The sequence below is a fragment of the Xyrauchen texanus genome, chromosome 43, assembly GCF_025860055.1.
Source record: "Xyrauchen texanus isolate HMW12.3.18 chromosome 43, RBS_HiC_50CHRs, whole genome shotgun sequence".
NCBI classification, from domain to species: domain Eukaryota; kingdom Metazoa; phylum Chordata; class Actinopteri; order Cypriniformes; family Catostomidae; genus Xyrauchen; species Xyrauchen texanus.
The window spans coordinates 31,441,265-31,456,627 of record NC_068318.1 but is presented as its reverse complement, the minus strand read 5'-3'; the positions used below and the strand labels follow the sequence as shown (position 1 = coordinate 31,456,627).

At 44.1% G+C, this 15,363-nt stretch overlaps 1 protein-coding gene across 2 annotated transcripts in view; it reads left to right on the top strand.

Annotated features, from left to right (window-relative positions):
• LOC127635562 (contactin-associated protein-like 5) overlaps nucleotides 1–15,363 on the top strand; it is a 131,705-nt gene that overhangs the window by 32,467 nt on the left and 83,875 nt on the right. For both annotated transcript variants that reach the window (XM_052115669.1, XM_052115668.1), the window contains exon 3: nucleotides 10,145–10,338. In XM_052115669.1, the coding sequence (XP_051971629.1) occupies nucleotides 10,145–10,338 (194 nt within the window). The remainder of the gene's footprint in view (nucleotides 1–10,144; nucleotides 10,339–15,363) is intronic.

Here is a 15,363-nt window from a genome sequence, read left to right as displayed (position 1 = left end):
AATCAGGTGCATGCAAAAGCGACCTCCCACACAGTGCAGACTTTTCCTTAAGGAAGGCCTATTAAGGAAGACTCTGTCCACTGGATCGGATCGGGAGCCTCCTTTATAGTAAGGTAAGCCGGAGGGCTGATGGCATCAGAGTAGCTAGGCACAAACCTTCGGTAGGTTTGTGCCTTACCTCCTTTTTGGTATTGGGCGCCAGGCAGGCTGCGATTGCTGCAGTTTTGTTATCCTGTGGATGCACCTGTCCATGACCCAAGTGGAACCCTAGATTCCTTAATTCCACTTCTTCGGGTTGGCCATGAGTCCTGCCTGTCGCAGCGCTCTCAGGACAGCCCTCAGGTTTTGCATATGCCACCGGCAGTTATTACTATAAATGATGATATTGTCTATATATGTGGCGGCATATGCCGTTTGCTGGGTGAGGATTTTGTCCTTAAGGTACTGAAACATGGCCGGGGCTCCAAACCAACTGAACGGAAGCATCACAAATTGGTGTAAATTGGACGCTCTGTGTCCGATTTCCCCGCAGCTCCAGCACCTCGCCACCTGGGAGGGATAGCGGAGGGAGACAGGGGGAGTGGGATGGACAGACAAGGGGAAGGGTCCACTGGACCAGGGGAGGAATTTGGCCGGGGCTCCTCTCCACCTCCAAGGAGTGGGGACTGGACAGGGCTGAGTGAGATGGGTTGGGTTGGGGGGCATGAGACACAGGGGGTGAAGAGAGAGAAGAGACTACTTTGCCGCCTCCTGGAAACGCGACCATGAATTCCTCTGCCAACTGGACGGCTTCCTCCAGCAATGCTGGGTGGTGGCACTGGACCCACACGTCCATGCCTCGGGGAAGTTGGCAGACGAATTGTTCCAGCACCACCAGATCAATGACTTCCACGACGCCGCGGGTTCCCACCAACAGCAACCATTTCCGGCAGGCATCGCGGAGCTGCTGCACAAAAGCGAACGGGAGGCCATGCTTCCCAAAGCTCACAGACCGGAAAAGCTCCGGGGTCCGATTGACCCATTGCTGGATGGCCTTCTTTAATTGGATGTAATCTAGGAGGCTGGCGGTGGGAAGTTGCTGTGTCGCTAGCTATGCCTCCCCGGAGAGTAAGGGCAACAGGTGTGCCACCCACTGATTGGGAGGCCATCTCCAAACCTCTGCGGTCTTCTCAAATAGGTCGAGGAAGGCCTCCGGATCATCATTTGGCCCCATCTTCATGAGGGCCACCGGTGGAGTTGGCTCCAGGAATGTCGCAGCACCAGCCCCCACCATGGTGATCAGGCTCCAGAGCACCTTCCGGTCCTCCGCTTGTGCCTGGATCAGGAGTTGGAAGCATTGTTCCTGCTCCAGGTGTACCTCCATGAGGGCTTGGTGTTGTGTTTGCTAGATACTGGTGAGGGTCTTGAAGACTTCGCCCAGCGGACTCCAATAACTGCGTTCTCCTCCAAAGCCAGGTTTGTAATTGTACGCACTGTTAATGATGCAATCATGTCGCTCACCCTACACTTGCAAACTACGTATGTACTTGTAGATCTCTAAATATGTTGTTTATAGACATATAGTCAACAACTTAAAATCAATAGTTGTATATTTTTCCATCATTTTAATTAGATTATGTCAATCGCTACACTTCAGGGGATTGTAGTTCATTTACTCAGTAAAGACGTTAAGTGCAGTCTTGTTTCTTTGTCTTTTAATACGATTTTCAAATACTTCTTTGCTTTAAATCAAAGTTCAAATCAAAGTTTGTCATTTTAGTTTAGTTCATGGCTTAGAACTGAAGCACTTTATAAAATCTCTATATAGCATTTTATTGCCATGTAAAAAAGTCTAATAAATACGATTTTGAGATTAAAGTCGTAATATTTTGAGAATAAATTGTGAAATATTTTGAGAATAAATCGTGAAAGAGTGTACAACGGTTTTCCAATTATCAAAATATATGAATACAATTTATTAAATGTCCCAGTATATCTGATAAACTTGAAATGTTTTACATGCTACTTGGATAACAATGCTTTGGGGAACGCGCTGTAGAGATTAAGTACAACTGAAGTGCTACTAACGTTCATCGTAGAGCTTCGGGAAACCCAGCCCAAGCATCACCCAGGCTGAGCTGAACTTTGCGAACGTCTATCTGGTTCTTTCTCCTGAACAAATTCAATTCCAACATAACCGTTGCCATGTCGGATACAATTATAACTCTGTGGTGATGTGCCAAAAGATGACACATGATTTATTTGTTGCATAAACTAATGTATGATTTATCTAAATCATCCACATCCATTTCTTGCATTGATGAAGCTGCTGACTCTGCATTCTATCGTTGTGAAAATTATTCGCTGTTTCGTAATTTAAATCTCATAATGCTACGACTTTATCCTTGTAAATTTGAATTTATTCTTGAAATCGTAGTTTGTTTGGTTTTTTTTTTGTTTTTTTGCCTGGCCCTAAAACACAATTGTGCCGTGCAAAACATTACAATTCTGCGATGTGGCTAGGGTGTTTGGGGTCATTGCTAGGGTGTTGTGGTGATATTTATGTGGTTGCTTATGTGTTCTGGATGCTTGCTAGGTGGTTGTGGTAGTTACAAAGTGGTTGCTTTGTGGTTGCTAGGGTGTTCTGGGTGGTTGCTGTGCGGTTTCTAGGGGTTTGTGTGTGGTTTCCAGGTGGTTGCTAGTGGGGTTTGGGTGGTTGCTATGTGGTTTCTAGGGTTTTCTGGGTGGTTAATATGTTGTTGCTTGTTTTGTTTTTTTGCCAGGTTGTTGCTATGTTAGGGTGTTCTGTGTGGTTTATATATTGTTGCTAGGGTGTTGTGGGTGGTTGCTATTGTGCTTTGGGTGGTTGATATGTGGTTGCTTAAGGTTTTGGGTTGTTGTGATGTGGTTGCAAGGGTGTTGTGGGTGGTTTCCAGGTTGTTGCTATGTGGTTGTTAGGGGGTTTTGGGTGGTTGGTACAGTGTTGTGGGTGGATGCTATGTGGTAGCTAGGGTGTTCTGGGTGGATGCTATGTGGTTGCTAGGGTGTTCTGGGTGGTCAATATGTTGTTGCTATGGTGTTTTGGGTGGTTGCTATTGTGCTTTGGGTGGTTGATATGTGGTTGCTAGGGTGTTTTGGGTGGTTGCTATTGTGCTTTGGGTGGTTGATATGTGGTTGCAAGGGTGTTGTGGGTGGTTTCCAGGTTGTTGCTATGTGGTTGTTAGGGGGTTTTGGGTGGTTGGTACAGTGTTGTGGGTGGATGCTGTGTGGTTGTTAGGGAGTTCTGGGTGGTTGCTATGTGGTTGTTAGGGTGTTCTGGGTGGATGCTATGTGGTTGCTAGGGTGTTCTGGGTGGTTGCTATGTGGTTGCTAGGGTGTTGTATGCGGTTGTCAGATTGTTGCTTTGGGGTTTTTTCTGAGTGGTTCCTTTCTGCTCTGGAGTTCACCCAAAAGTTTGTATTACCACAAGTGATCATCGTCGCACGCCACAGTTTGCAGATTACATTTTTTTAATCTGCGTTGGCTTTGTGAAACTACAACACAGATGTCACATCTGTTTTAATAACAAGCTCCCCTTCATTTTCTTGACTTTTTTATTGATCAGATCAGCAATAATTTATCAAGTGATGGAGAAGTTCAGATGTGCGGTGTAGTCAAGCGAACATCGGCATGTTAAAGAGATGATTTTGTTGTCTGAATTAAGTGAAGCTGTCCCAGCAGAGTGTGACAGATCACGGTGGACTGCTGTATCCTCCGCACGGCCACTAATAGAGATGCACGCACTGCGCACTTGGATATTTACATATCGCGATATACACGATATAGCAAAATCTCTATCGGTTGACACTTGATATCATCGGCATGATATATATATCGTCATATCGCCCATCCCTAGCCAACAGTCCTGATCAATTTGAGGTCACTCTAAGTGTCTATTGAACCAGAGTCAGACATCAGCGCTGAGAAATCACAAACTTTTTTTATTTCCCACAGACAGTAGTTCCAACTTTATGCACCACCATGAAAGCTTAAACACCACAGATTGACCTTTAGTCCAAGTCCTGTATAATGCCGGTTTAAGATTCGTATTGATTTTCTGAAATCTCTCTTGGATCTGATAGAGCCACAAATATCTTGGCATTTATTTAGCTCGAAGTGCTTATAGATGAAGACAAACATGTGCGAATGTCTAGACAATGGAGTCGACAGCCCAGTCTCACTCCATAGAGGGGCATCAGAGGCCAGAAAATTAATTAGTTGTGATTATTAAGTCAGGCGTGATTGCATAACCCTTCCGACCAGTTTTTGAGATGTGCATTTATTTTCAGACACTCTTTTGATAGCTGCCGAACATTATAAGCCCTTAATAGTTCAAATATAGTTGCTATTAGACCAATAATGAATTTACGCATCATATGAGACGTTTAAGTGTCCCATGCAGTCTTCAGCTGCACAAGCCTGCCGGGATATTCCAGCAAAACTCTTTCAATCGTGGGAGAAATAAGCAAAGCAATCTTGTTTATACGGTAGCTTGTGATAATTCCCCAAAGGCTCTCGCGGTGAAGAGCGCTGCGTTTCTCAGAAATCTCTCCATCATTACGTGTGCCATTAGCAGTCAGTTAAATCATCGGCTGTTAGTTTATCAGCAGGTGTAATTGTTACGCTCTTGGTCGCAGATAAATATACAGATATGGATACCACACAGAGCGTTTAATTAGAATGCAAATGTGATTGTTTTGCTTTTTAAATGTTGTATTTTATCCACGTAATGTAAAAGCCATAATTATGAGAACATTATACATTGAAGCAAAAACTGTAACTCAATCAGTAATCTGAAAGCAAGCCATGCTCTAAGCATTCACGTTAGAAGCACATTTTGAACTGCTTGAAAAGAGCTATTCATGTGACTTTATCCCAGTCCATGGCCACGCGATAATAACTATAATTTACCCTTTCACATGTTTCGTTTTCAACCTGTGAATCTGCCAGTCTGAAGTGATGTGAATGCCATTTAAACAGCCTGACATTTAGGTATGCAATCAATTTGAAAAGGACAGATTAGATCGGTGAGCCATTCTAAGTGAAACCCTTTCAGATAACCCGAGTAGACGCAATTAACCAAAAAGTCGTCTTTTAACTCCAGATCCTCTCTTATATTTGCCGGAGTCGAGGATAATAAGCCAGATGGCCGCTGTCAACATCTGTTTTTGCTCCGTTATTTTCATCAAAGCCACCAATGATCACATCTGCTCGACGTACCAGAAACGTTCAGACATTTTTGCTGGAACCGTCTTGCTCTAAAGTAGCTTTTGTCCCTTGGCACTTAATGTTGGATGCGTGTTAAATAATAAATGAGATTGCGGCCAGTTCATCGGACAGACATCTACTGTTTATTGGAACACTGTTTGCTTTGCTGAAATGGGGTTTTTTTTTCTCTCTCTCGGCTTTCTAAAATCCTGCTAACCAGTGAAACATTTCTTTTGTATCTCATTCAAATCAGATGTTGCAGCACTTGAAATTGGAACATTTCAGAAATCTCACAAAACCTGTCAAGAGCACGTGCAGGTCATAGTTGTCTAGAAAATCAAAATAATCAAAATGAGATGGTTGTAGAATGGAAGAAGGTGGGTCCAGAGGGCCCAATCAGCCTGATGGGGGCACGTGTGGGATAAAGGCGGCCGGTGATGATGGTTCGAGAGAGAGAGAGAGAATGACATGCAGCTGCTCTGTGTTCATGTTTGTATGTTTTTCGTTCAGTTTATTATTAAAACTATTAGAGCCGCTTCATTTTACTGAATCGAAAACATACAGCGCTAACACTGTAGTCCGATTCCCGAACGAATGACTCTTACGAGCCACTTCGTTTTACTGAATTGAAAACATACAGCGCGAACACTGTAGTCCGATTCCCAAACAAAAGACTCGTATGAGCCACTTCGTTTTACTGAATCGAAAACATACAGCGCTAACACTGTAGTCCGATTCCCGAACGAATGACTCTCCATCCCTGATCAAAAGTCAGAGATCTCAATATGAACTAAAGGTTTCTCATCAAAAGAGCAAATGATCTGAGCTGCTATCCACATTCATTTTATTGCTCTGTATTCCTTCTCTATAAAAAGCTGTTTTTTATATTTATTTACATCTGAGACAAAGTTGATAGTTAAATGAAATATAACATTAATTCTTCAGAGCTATGAAAAAGAGAGTTTCCCACCCATGTGTTCTTATGTCTCATCACAGTCTAGAATATGCACATTTCGTCTCTTTAGCTGCTCTGATGATGAGCGGGAGCCACTGATCGTGTGCTCGGCTCCACCTGTCTGATGTCTCCATCCATCTGGCGCCGGGACCCCCATATCATCTTCTTGGCCACATTCTCACTTCCTGTCCTGCCAGTGTGCACACAGCTTGTGTCCCGAGCAGGTGTCGTTCATGCCTGCTGCTCTCAGGGCTGTCCCACCTCACTGCACCTCGTTTGGGTCATTTTATCATGATTTACGATGGAGAGGCTCCATTTGTGACACCGTCTTATCTGATTTACCCTACGCTGTTGAGGTATTATGTGCAACATCTGCTGTTTGTTGTGTTGTGGTTTTGTGTCACAGAGTCATATGTGACCTCATGAAATCAGGTACATAAGAGAGATTTGACTGTGATTTTCACACTTTTGCGTCAGTAATTTTGGGTCTGCTGTAGGTGAATTGACTAGTTCTGAATATCAAGCAAAAACGCAGGTTAGCGCATATGGTAATAAAGTGTTCCAGATGCAAATCTTTAAGGCGTAGTTTACCCAAAAATTATCATTTCTGTCATCATTTACTCACCCTCATTTTTACAAACCCATTTGTGACAGGGCAGAGGGCGGGGCTGGGTCATGATGCTACACACCCGGCCCCTAATCAGGCTAATCAAGGGAGAGGGATAAAGGCCGACTGGAGACTGCAGTGGGACAGAAAGAGAGAATTACGGGCAGCTGCCTTGTATGTGTTTGTATTGTGTGTGTCTTTTTATTTAATTAAATATTATTTATAGTGTTAAGCTGGTTCTCGCCTCCTCCTTGCCCATCTTAACCCCCTTACACTACCATCCACCCCAACGGTGCAGCCACGGCCATCCGCCGGAGGATGGAGGATCCCGGCCGCCTGAGAGCGGACGAACGGCCGCCGACCGCAAAGGGAGAAGGGGCTCATAAACGACCGCCTGGAGTGGTCAGGGCTGCTGCCAGGGGCGGAGGGGACCCCTTCCAGCCATTGAAACATGGCGGGGTATGAGACCGTCGACCGCGAGTGGGGAGGTGCTCCTGGCCGACCGCCTGGAGCGGGAGAACCTCTGGCAGTGGCGGGGGAGACCCCTTCTGTTTACCGAGAATGCGGCGGGGCATTCCGTCATTCAGGGACCGGCAAGACTGCCTCCGATCTGTCCGGGGCGGTGCGGCTGTAGTCCGTTGGAGGAGAGGCCGAGGACCGAGCTACGGCGTATCGGAGAACCGGCGAGTAAGTGTTTTTTTTATCTCTCTCTCTCTTCCACTGCCGCTCCTTGTTGGCCTTTCCCTCTCTTCAAAATGTTTTTGTACATTTGGCATGATCGCCGTTACGGTGTGTAGGTGCCACATTTTTTCAAATTTTTTTTAGACAGGGATAACCTGCCGGCAGATAGAGTGTTAGGCACGCCCCTACACAGGGAAATGGGGGGTATATATCATGCCGGGGGCTCCCCAGCCTGAGAGAACGAGGGAGGAATGTGACAGGGCGGAGGGCTGGGCCGGGTCATGATGCTACACACCCGGCCCCTAATCAGGCTCATCAAGCCTCAGAGAGGTATAAAGGCCGACTGGAGACGGCAGTGCGACAAAGAGAGAGAATTACGGGCAGCCTTTTTATTTTATTAAATATTATTTATATTGTTAAGCCGGTTCTCGCCTCCTCCTTGCCCATCTTAACCCCCTTACACCATTTTTCTTTCTTTCTTTAATGGAATTGGCCCGGTCGCTCAGGAGGGTAGAGTCACATGGGGTAACCTCCTCGTGATCGCTATAATGTGGTTCTCGCTCTCGGTGGGGCGTGTGGTGAGATGTGCGTGGATGTGAAGCCTCCACACGCGCTAGGTCTCCATGGTAACGCGCTCAACAAGACACGTGATAAGATGCGCGGATTGACTACTCAGACGTGGAGGCAACTGAGATTCGTCCTCCGCCACCACCTCCAGTCACTACGCCATCATGAGGACTTAGAGCACATTGTGAATCAGGCTTGTGAAAGGGAACAAAAAGAAAAAATACATTTAATATGTATTAATTAAAATGATGCTCAATCTATTTATTGCTGGTGTTTTCTTCTCTCCCTTGTGTTTCCCCAGGTGCTGCTCAGCAGCGCAATCAGTGCTTGTGTTTATGGGCAGCACCTGGATCAATTCTTACATTTCCTTTATATCCCCTCCTCTTATCCAGTCGGTAGTCAGTGTAAGTTCCTTGTCTTCCTGTTATGCTCCTCTGTTATTATTTGTTCTGTTTTTGTCTAGGTTATTGTAGTCTCCATCATGAGAGTTTTTGTTTCGCTTTTGTTTATCTCATTCCTGCTGTTGGTTCCTCATTCGCATTACTAATACGGGACATAGTGATGATGACTAAATGCAGCCTGTGCCAGCCAGACATCACTTCAGTCTATTACGAAGGACTTCAGAGGATGAACTGATGCCAACTCCAACCATAAGACCTTCGATACTTCATATGCCATTGCCTGAACCTTGGACTTAGGATAGACCCCACCGAAATCACCGGCCGGTTGAACTGTGAAGCACCTCACTGATCTCTGCCTGCATCACCTCGGTCTAATGATGCACTACACTCTTGAAATGGAATACATGATCAATTAATTGCCAACAAAAGCCTTCATCAGCCAACTAACAAGGACAATTCATCAATGTGAACTTTAAAGACATTAGTCATTAATCTTACAGTTCTTACAAAACCATTGTTTAAACACTGACCCTTAACGCTTGTTTTAGTTTGTTTAGTTTAACCATGACTTGCACTGGAGGTAAATAACTAATACTGGCATTATATTCATGCTGTTGATTCAGAGGGGAACTGGCCCGCACAGTGGGCCACTGCACTCGCAGTCCGGCTGCCGGCACTAATAATACACCATGTATACAGAGATTAGGGATTATGTTGTGCGTTTTGTTGTTTAATATTCGTTACATGCTGTTTATCACCTCATTTTGGTTTAATGCATTATTACAGGTATTGCCCCAAGTGAAGGACCTCGGGGTCTTGTTCACGAGTGAGGGGACAATGGAGCGGGAGGTTGGCCGGAGAATCGGGGCAGCGGGGTCGGTATTGCACTCGCTCTATCACACCGTTGTCACTAAAAGAGAGCTGAGCCAGAAGGCAAAGCTTTTGATCTACCGGTCAGTTTGCGTTCCTACCCTCACCTATGGTCATGAAGGCTGGGTCATGACCGAAAGAACTAGGTCGCAAGTACAAGCGGCCGAAATGGGCTACCTCAGAAGGGTGGCGGGCTTCTCCCTTAGAGATAGGGTGAGGAGCTCAGTCATCCGTGAGGAGCTCGGAGTAGAGCCGCTGCTCCTTTGCGTCGAAAGGAGTCAGTTGAGGTGGTTTGGGCATCTGGTAAGGATGCCCCCTGGCCGCCTCCCTAGGGAGGTGTTTCAGGCACGTCCAGCTGGGTGACCTCGGGGAAGACCCAGGACTAGGTGGAGAGATTACATCTCCACACTGGCCTGGGAATGCCTCGGGGTCCCCCAGTCAGAGCTGGTTAATGTGGCTCGGGATAGGGAAGTTTGGGGCCCCCTGCTGGAGCGGCTGCCCCCGCGACCCGACTTCGGATAAGCGGTTGAAGATGGATGGATGGATGGATGGATGGATGGATGGATGGATGGATGGATTATTACAGCTGTCTCTCTCTCTCTCTCTCTCTCTCTCTCTCTCTCTCTTTCTGTGAGACCAATTTTGAAATGAGAAGTTGTCATTAAAACAATGTAACAATGCAAAAAAATCTTTACGTTTTTAAAATAGTCTTTTTTAATGCAAAGTACTATTTCTTCGGTAAGTTCACCCAAAAATGAAGATTTTCTCATCATGTACTCGCCCTCATGTCTTCTGTGGAACGCAAAAGTCAATCCGTTTGTCTCTTGTCCTGCACAGGTGCTGGCGGATGGGCTCCACTGGACTCCAATAAATATCAGTGGCTTGAAATTGACCTGGAACGTCGGACGGAGGTCACAGCCATCGCCACACAAGGCCGATATGGGAGTTCTGACTGGGTCACACGCTACCTGCTCATGTTCAGTGACACGGGTCACAACTGGAGACCGTACCGACAGGAAGACAGCATTGGGGTAAGAGTTACACGGTTAGCACAGTGTCATTTCAAGCACATCTTAAATTCTGTATTGTGTTCAATTCTAATAGTGTGTTGTAAAGATGTTGCTTAGAGGTTGCTAAGGTGCGCTTTATTGCATGTTGCTATATTTCTCCTATCTTATTCCGGGTGTTGCTAATAATCCTTCCTGCATAAAAACATCACTCTTTCTGATGAGCGTTACAGAGCTCAACACTAGTTAAAAGTTGCTTTAGGGAACAGTTGACTTCAGATTATTTAAATGAGCACAGCTTAAAGAATGGTGTTAAGTGTGTGAAGAGGTTTTATTATCATAATGGCTTCGGTGGGCCGCCTGTAGCCATAGAAACATGTGACTCTCATAGTTTATTTTTGAGGATCTGAGAATAGATGGTAAATTAGTTCCAAATCTTCTCTGTTGACTTCTTCATGGTCATACATCCAAGTGCAGAACAGGAAGTGAAAAATGACGCCCCTATGTGTTCAACTTTGAAATTTGTTTACCCACTGTAAAGGGATCAATGGAAAGGAGGAGGCGAGAACCGGCTTGACGATATAAATAATAGTTTAATGGTAAACTTAAAAGACAACATAAACACACACATGACGAACATGTCCGTAAACGATCTCTCTCTCCCGCGTCGACCTTTATCCCTCACAGAGGCATAATTAGCCTAATACGGGACCGGGTCCGTAGGATCACGACCCGGCCCCGCCCTCTGCCCTGCCACATTCCTCCCTCGTTCTCTCAGGCTTCTGCGCTGTCTACCGGCAGGTCATCCCCATCTACCTGGACGAGGGAGGGGACAAGGGGAGGGAAACAGAAATAATTCAAATGGGGGGTACTTCCTATAACAGTGTAGTACCCCCCAAAAAACTGTAAAATTTAAAAGAGGGAAAAGGCCAACGCAGAGAGACAGTGAGAGAGAGAGAGAGAGACAGAGAGAGAGAGAGAGAGAGAGAGAGAGAGATGAAAAAAAAAAAAAGCTTGCCAGTTCTCCGATACGCCGCAGCTTGTTCCTCGGCCACTCCTCCACCCTCTATCGGATGACTGCCGAGCCTCTCCGGGCGGATCAGAGGCAGACCTCCAGCCCCTGGCGGACGGAACACCCCGCCGCGTTCTCGGGGAACAGAAGGGGTCTCCCTCGCCCCTGGCAGCGGTTCTCTCGCTCCATGCGGTCGCCAGTGAGCCCCTCCCCACTCTCAGTCGGCGGTCTTAAACCCCGCCGTGTTTCAGCGGCCGGTAGGTGACTCCTGCACCCCTGGCAATGGCCCTGACCGCTCCAGGCGGTCGGTTAGGAGCCCCTTCTCCCCTCGTGGTCGGCGGCTCCATTGGGGTGGACTGTAGTGGCGAGAACTCTACTACGGCGTATCCCTCCTCCTTCCCGGGCTTCGGCACCACTGTAAAGTGATCAATGGAAAGGAGGAGGCGAGAACCAGCTTGACGATATAAATAATAGGTTTAATGGTAAACTTAAAAGGCAACGTAAACACACACATGACGGACATGTCCGTAAACAATATCCCTCTCCCGCACGATCCCCTGCAGTCAGCCTTTAACCCTCACAGAGGCATAATTAGCCTAATACGGGACCGGGTGCGTAGGATCACGACCCGGCCCTCCGCCCTGCCACACCCACCTTTAAAGCGCCATAAACTTCTAAATAGTAAACCACTGATAATGTGACGTCAACAATGGCAAAACGGCACTGGTTGTTGCGCCCGTTTGAATGGAGAAGAACAACAAATAAGATTTGAGTGCTACGACGGAGGGGAAAATTCTCTGTCAAATATGACGGAAATTTCATCTGCTCGTTAGCGAAACTATCGTATGGCTTCAGGAGACTTGGTATATGGAGCACAAGTCAATTGAACTACTTTTATTAGCCTCAGTCCCCATTCACAGTCATTGTTTTGAAAAAGAGCAGCTTGAGCATTCTTCCTAACCTCTCCTTTTGTGTTCCACAGAAGAAATAAAGTCATTTTAGGTGACATGTATTCCTCTAACTTACTCTGTCCAGTTAGTCATCTCACATTTTCTTGACAATAACACCATCAAGGTATCAACGTGAGAACCGCAAGTCTTTCGTGGCAGGCGTTTGGAGTCTAAAACGCAAGCACCATTGGGTTTTTTCTCTCTTTCGAGCGCAAGAGGATTTGTACCTTGACTCTTGGCATATTTCACAGGCCAATTTAGAGCAAAATAAGATACGCCGCCGCAGCGGGAAACAGAGCAATTTGTTGGGCTTAACGCTCCACTCCAAAAGACGCTTGATCCCTTCAAAGGCAATGAGAACATTACTCGGCTCGGAATTACTCTGAGCTCACAAAATCCAAATTGCACATATTTCTGACAGATAGAAGGACAAAATGAAAGTTCCTCCCTGCAAAATAATCCACAATAACTCATTGTTAGTAACCTGTTGACTCCACTTGCCTCCTTAAAGGGACAGTTCACCCAAAATAAATTGTCAAAATTCTCTCATCATGTACGCACCCTCATGACATCCCAGATGTGTGTGACTTTCTATCTTCTGCAAAACACAAATGAAGATTTTTAGAAGAATATTTCAGCTCTGTAGGTCCATACAATGCAAGTGAATGGTGACCAGAACTTTGAACCTCCAAAAAGCACATTGAGTCTTATGGGTTACTTTTATGCTGATTTATGTGATTTTTGGTGCTTAAAAATGTGAAAGAGCTTCTAAAAATGTTCATGTGTGTTCTGCAGAAGAAAAAAAGTCACACACATCTGGGATGGCATGAGGGTGCGTACATGATGAGAGAATTTTTATTTTGGGTGAACTGTCCCTTTAAATGGCTGGAAGGAGTTTATTGGGAAGTGACCTGAGGTGGTTTGCTGGTCTTAGCTGGTTTAAACTGGTCTAACTGCTGTTAAGCTCCTTTGGCTCTCAGACAATGTGTGGACTTTTTAGCACGATTTAGCACAATGTGTGGACTTTTCAGATGGTCCCTAACCACACCCTCCACTGTATTAGCATGTTTTAGCACAATGTGTGGACTTTTCAGATGGTCCCTAACCACACCCTCCACTGCAAGGGTGTAACTTTGGTTTGAGAAGTGGGGGGGACACAATGATGTTCTCGATCGAAAAATGTTTTCTATTTGAATCGCATTTCCTCCATTTACATATAGGCTACATTTAGGGACTATGGCGATACAAAATCCAGGAAATGGATATAAAGTTGTTTATAATGATAAATTTTGCCAAAAAGAATAATAGGCTACTAAACTATATATAAGAAAAATATGTCTTACCTTATTTATTGTTTAATAGCCAAGACTTGAGAGAATCATTTTATAAAGTCAAAAATTTTCACAAAACAAACTTTTATTTCAAACTAACCGTTTAATCTGACATTAGTCAGAGACACATCCACCAAACCGCAGGTACACAAGATTATTTGTTACACAAGATGCAAAATTGAAACACAATCTCACAAACATAAAAACAAACATTTAACTTTAATATAAAGAGATTTTTTTAGTGTCCTCCATCTATCAATTCAATCCCATCTCTCCATATACTAACTATAATTTCTGTGTGCTGCGCTCATTTGTTTTCATTTCTCCTCATGAGGCGGGATCCTAAACAGCACAACCTTGTTACCGTCGGACAGTCAGCGGCTGTTTGCTACGGAAGCGTATTGCATTCACTTGAGAAAAGAAATCTACTCTGTTTTTCTGAATTAACGACTTAATTATCTCAGAATTATGAGATCATTTTTCATTAAAAAAATATTTTGTTCTGTTTTTCTGAATTAATGAGATCCCTCAAAATCCTGCCAGGAGCTCTATGGGAGCTAATGTGAAAATGTATTAGTTCATCGACAACCACAGAACTTGCTATTATATTAATTAGTCCTACAGATACAAATTTGATTATTTATATTAAATTATTCTCTTTGTAAAATAAAAACAAATCAATACAATAGCTTATAAAAACATCACCAAAGTGTATTTCAATGCATAGTAAAAACCTTAGACATGTATGAAACACATATAGGCCAAACCCAAAATGACCAAAGCGGTTAATAAAGAATATGAACATTCAGCTAAACTGTGGGAAAACTGATTTAGAAAGCAATATTTGTTTTACTGTGAGCAAAAATATCATGCTGTAAAACTATAATGAAAATAATATGCTGTAAAATCATTATGAACGAATTCTCCTAAAAGTGGGCTCACTTGAACAAAAAAGGGGCCCCTTTTAGGAGAATAATTTAATATAAATAATCAAATTTGTATCTGTAATCAGCTACAATAGCAAGTTCTGTGGTTGTCGATGAACTAATACATTTTCACATTCATTAGAATTAAAATGTCGTGTCCTGGTGTTTATTATTAATATAACAGATTCATTTATTCATGGATTTTGATTCCAGTGGCGGCTACATATGGATTGTTTCCAATTTCCAATAACTCCAGAGCGTTGTAAAGTCCAAAAGTCAACATGTTTTGAAAAAGGATAGATGTAATAATTCCCAAAATTCTCAACATGTTTTTATCTAACTAAATATTCTACTCAATCCATGTTTGTTGGCGCTTAGACTTTCGAAAACATTTTCACTGTGGTGAAAAAACTTGCTGGACACAAAGCGAGGCACGCACCTTCCGGGCAGTCTAGCTAATATATAATATATATATGTGTATTTATATAGTCTAGCACTATTATATATTACAAAAAAGATCGTATTATGTAGGACTATCATGCGTTAGCTTACGCTCCATTTGATCCATATTATTCTATTTTATTCAATACATTTTTAGGGTGATGACGATATAAAATATGACGACAGACATTAGAAGCTTCATTCTAAAACCTCAATAGAAGTTTCGAATGTAAATATGACATGACATTTGGTCCAGTCTAGTATGAACGGTCAGAATGACCGCTATGGCCATTCTAGTAGTTCTAGAATTCCGGTAGTTCTCGTGTTAAATGCAAGTACAAGTCTATTGCTTGATTAGTGTCCTTTGGAAGATCAAAGCGTGTCTCAGC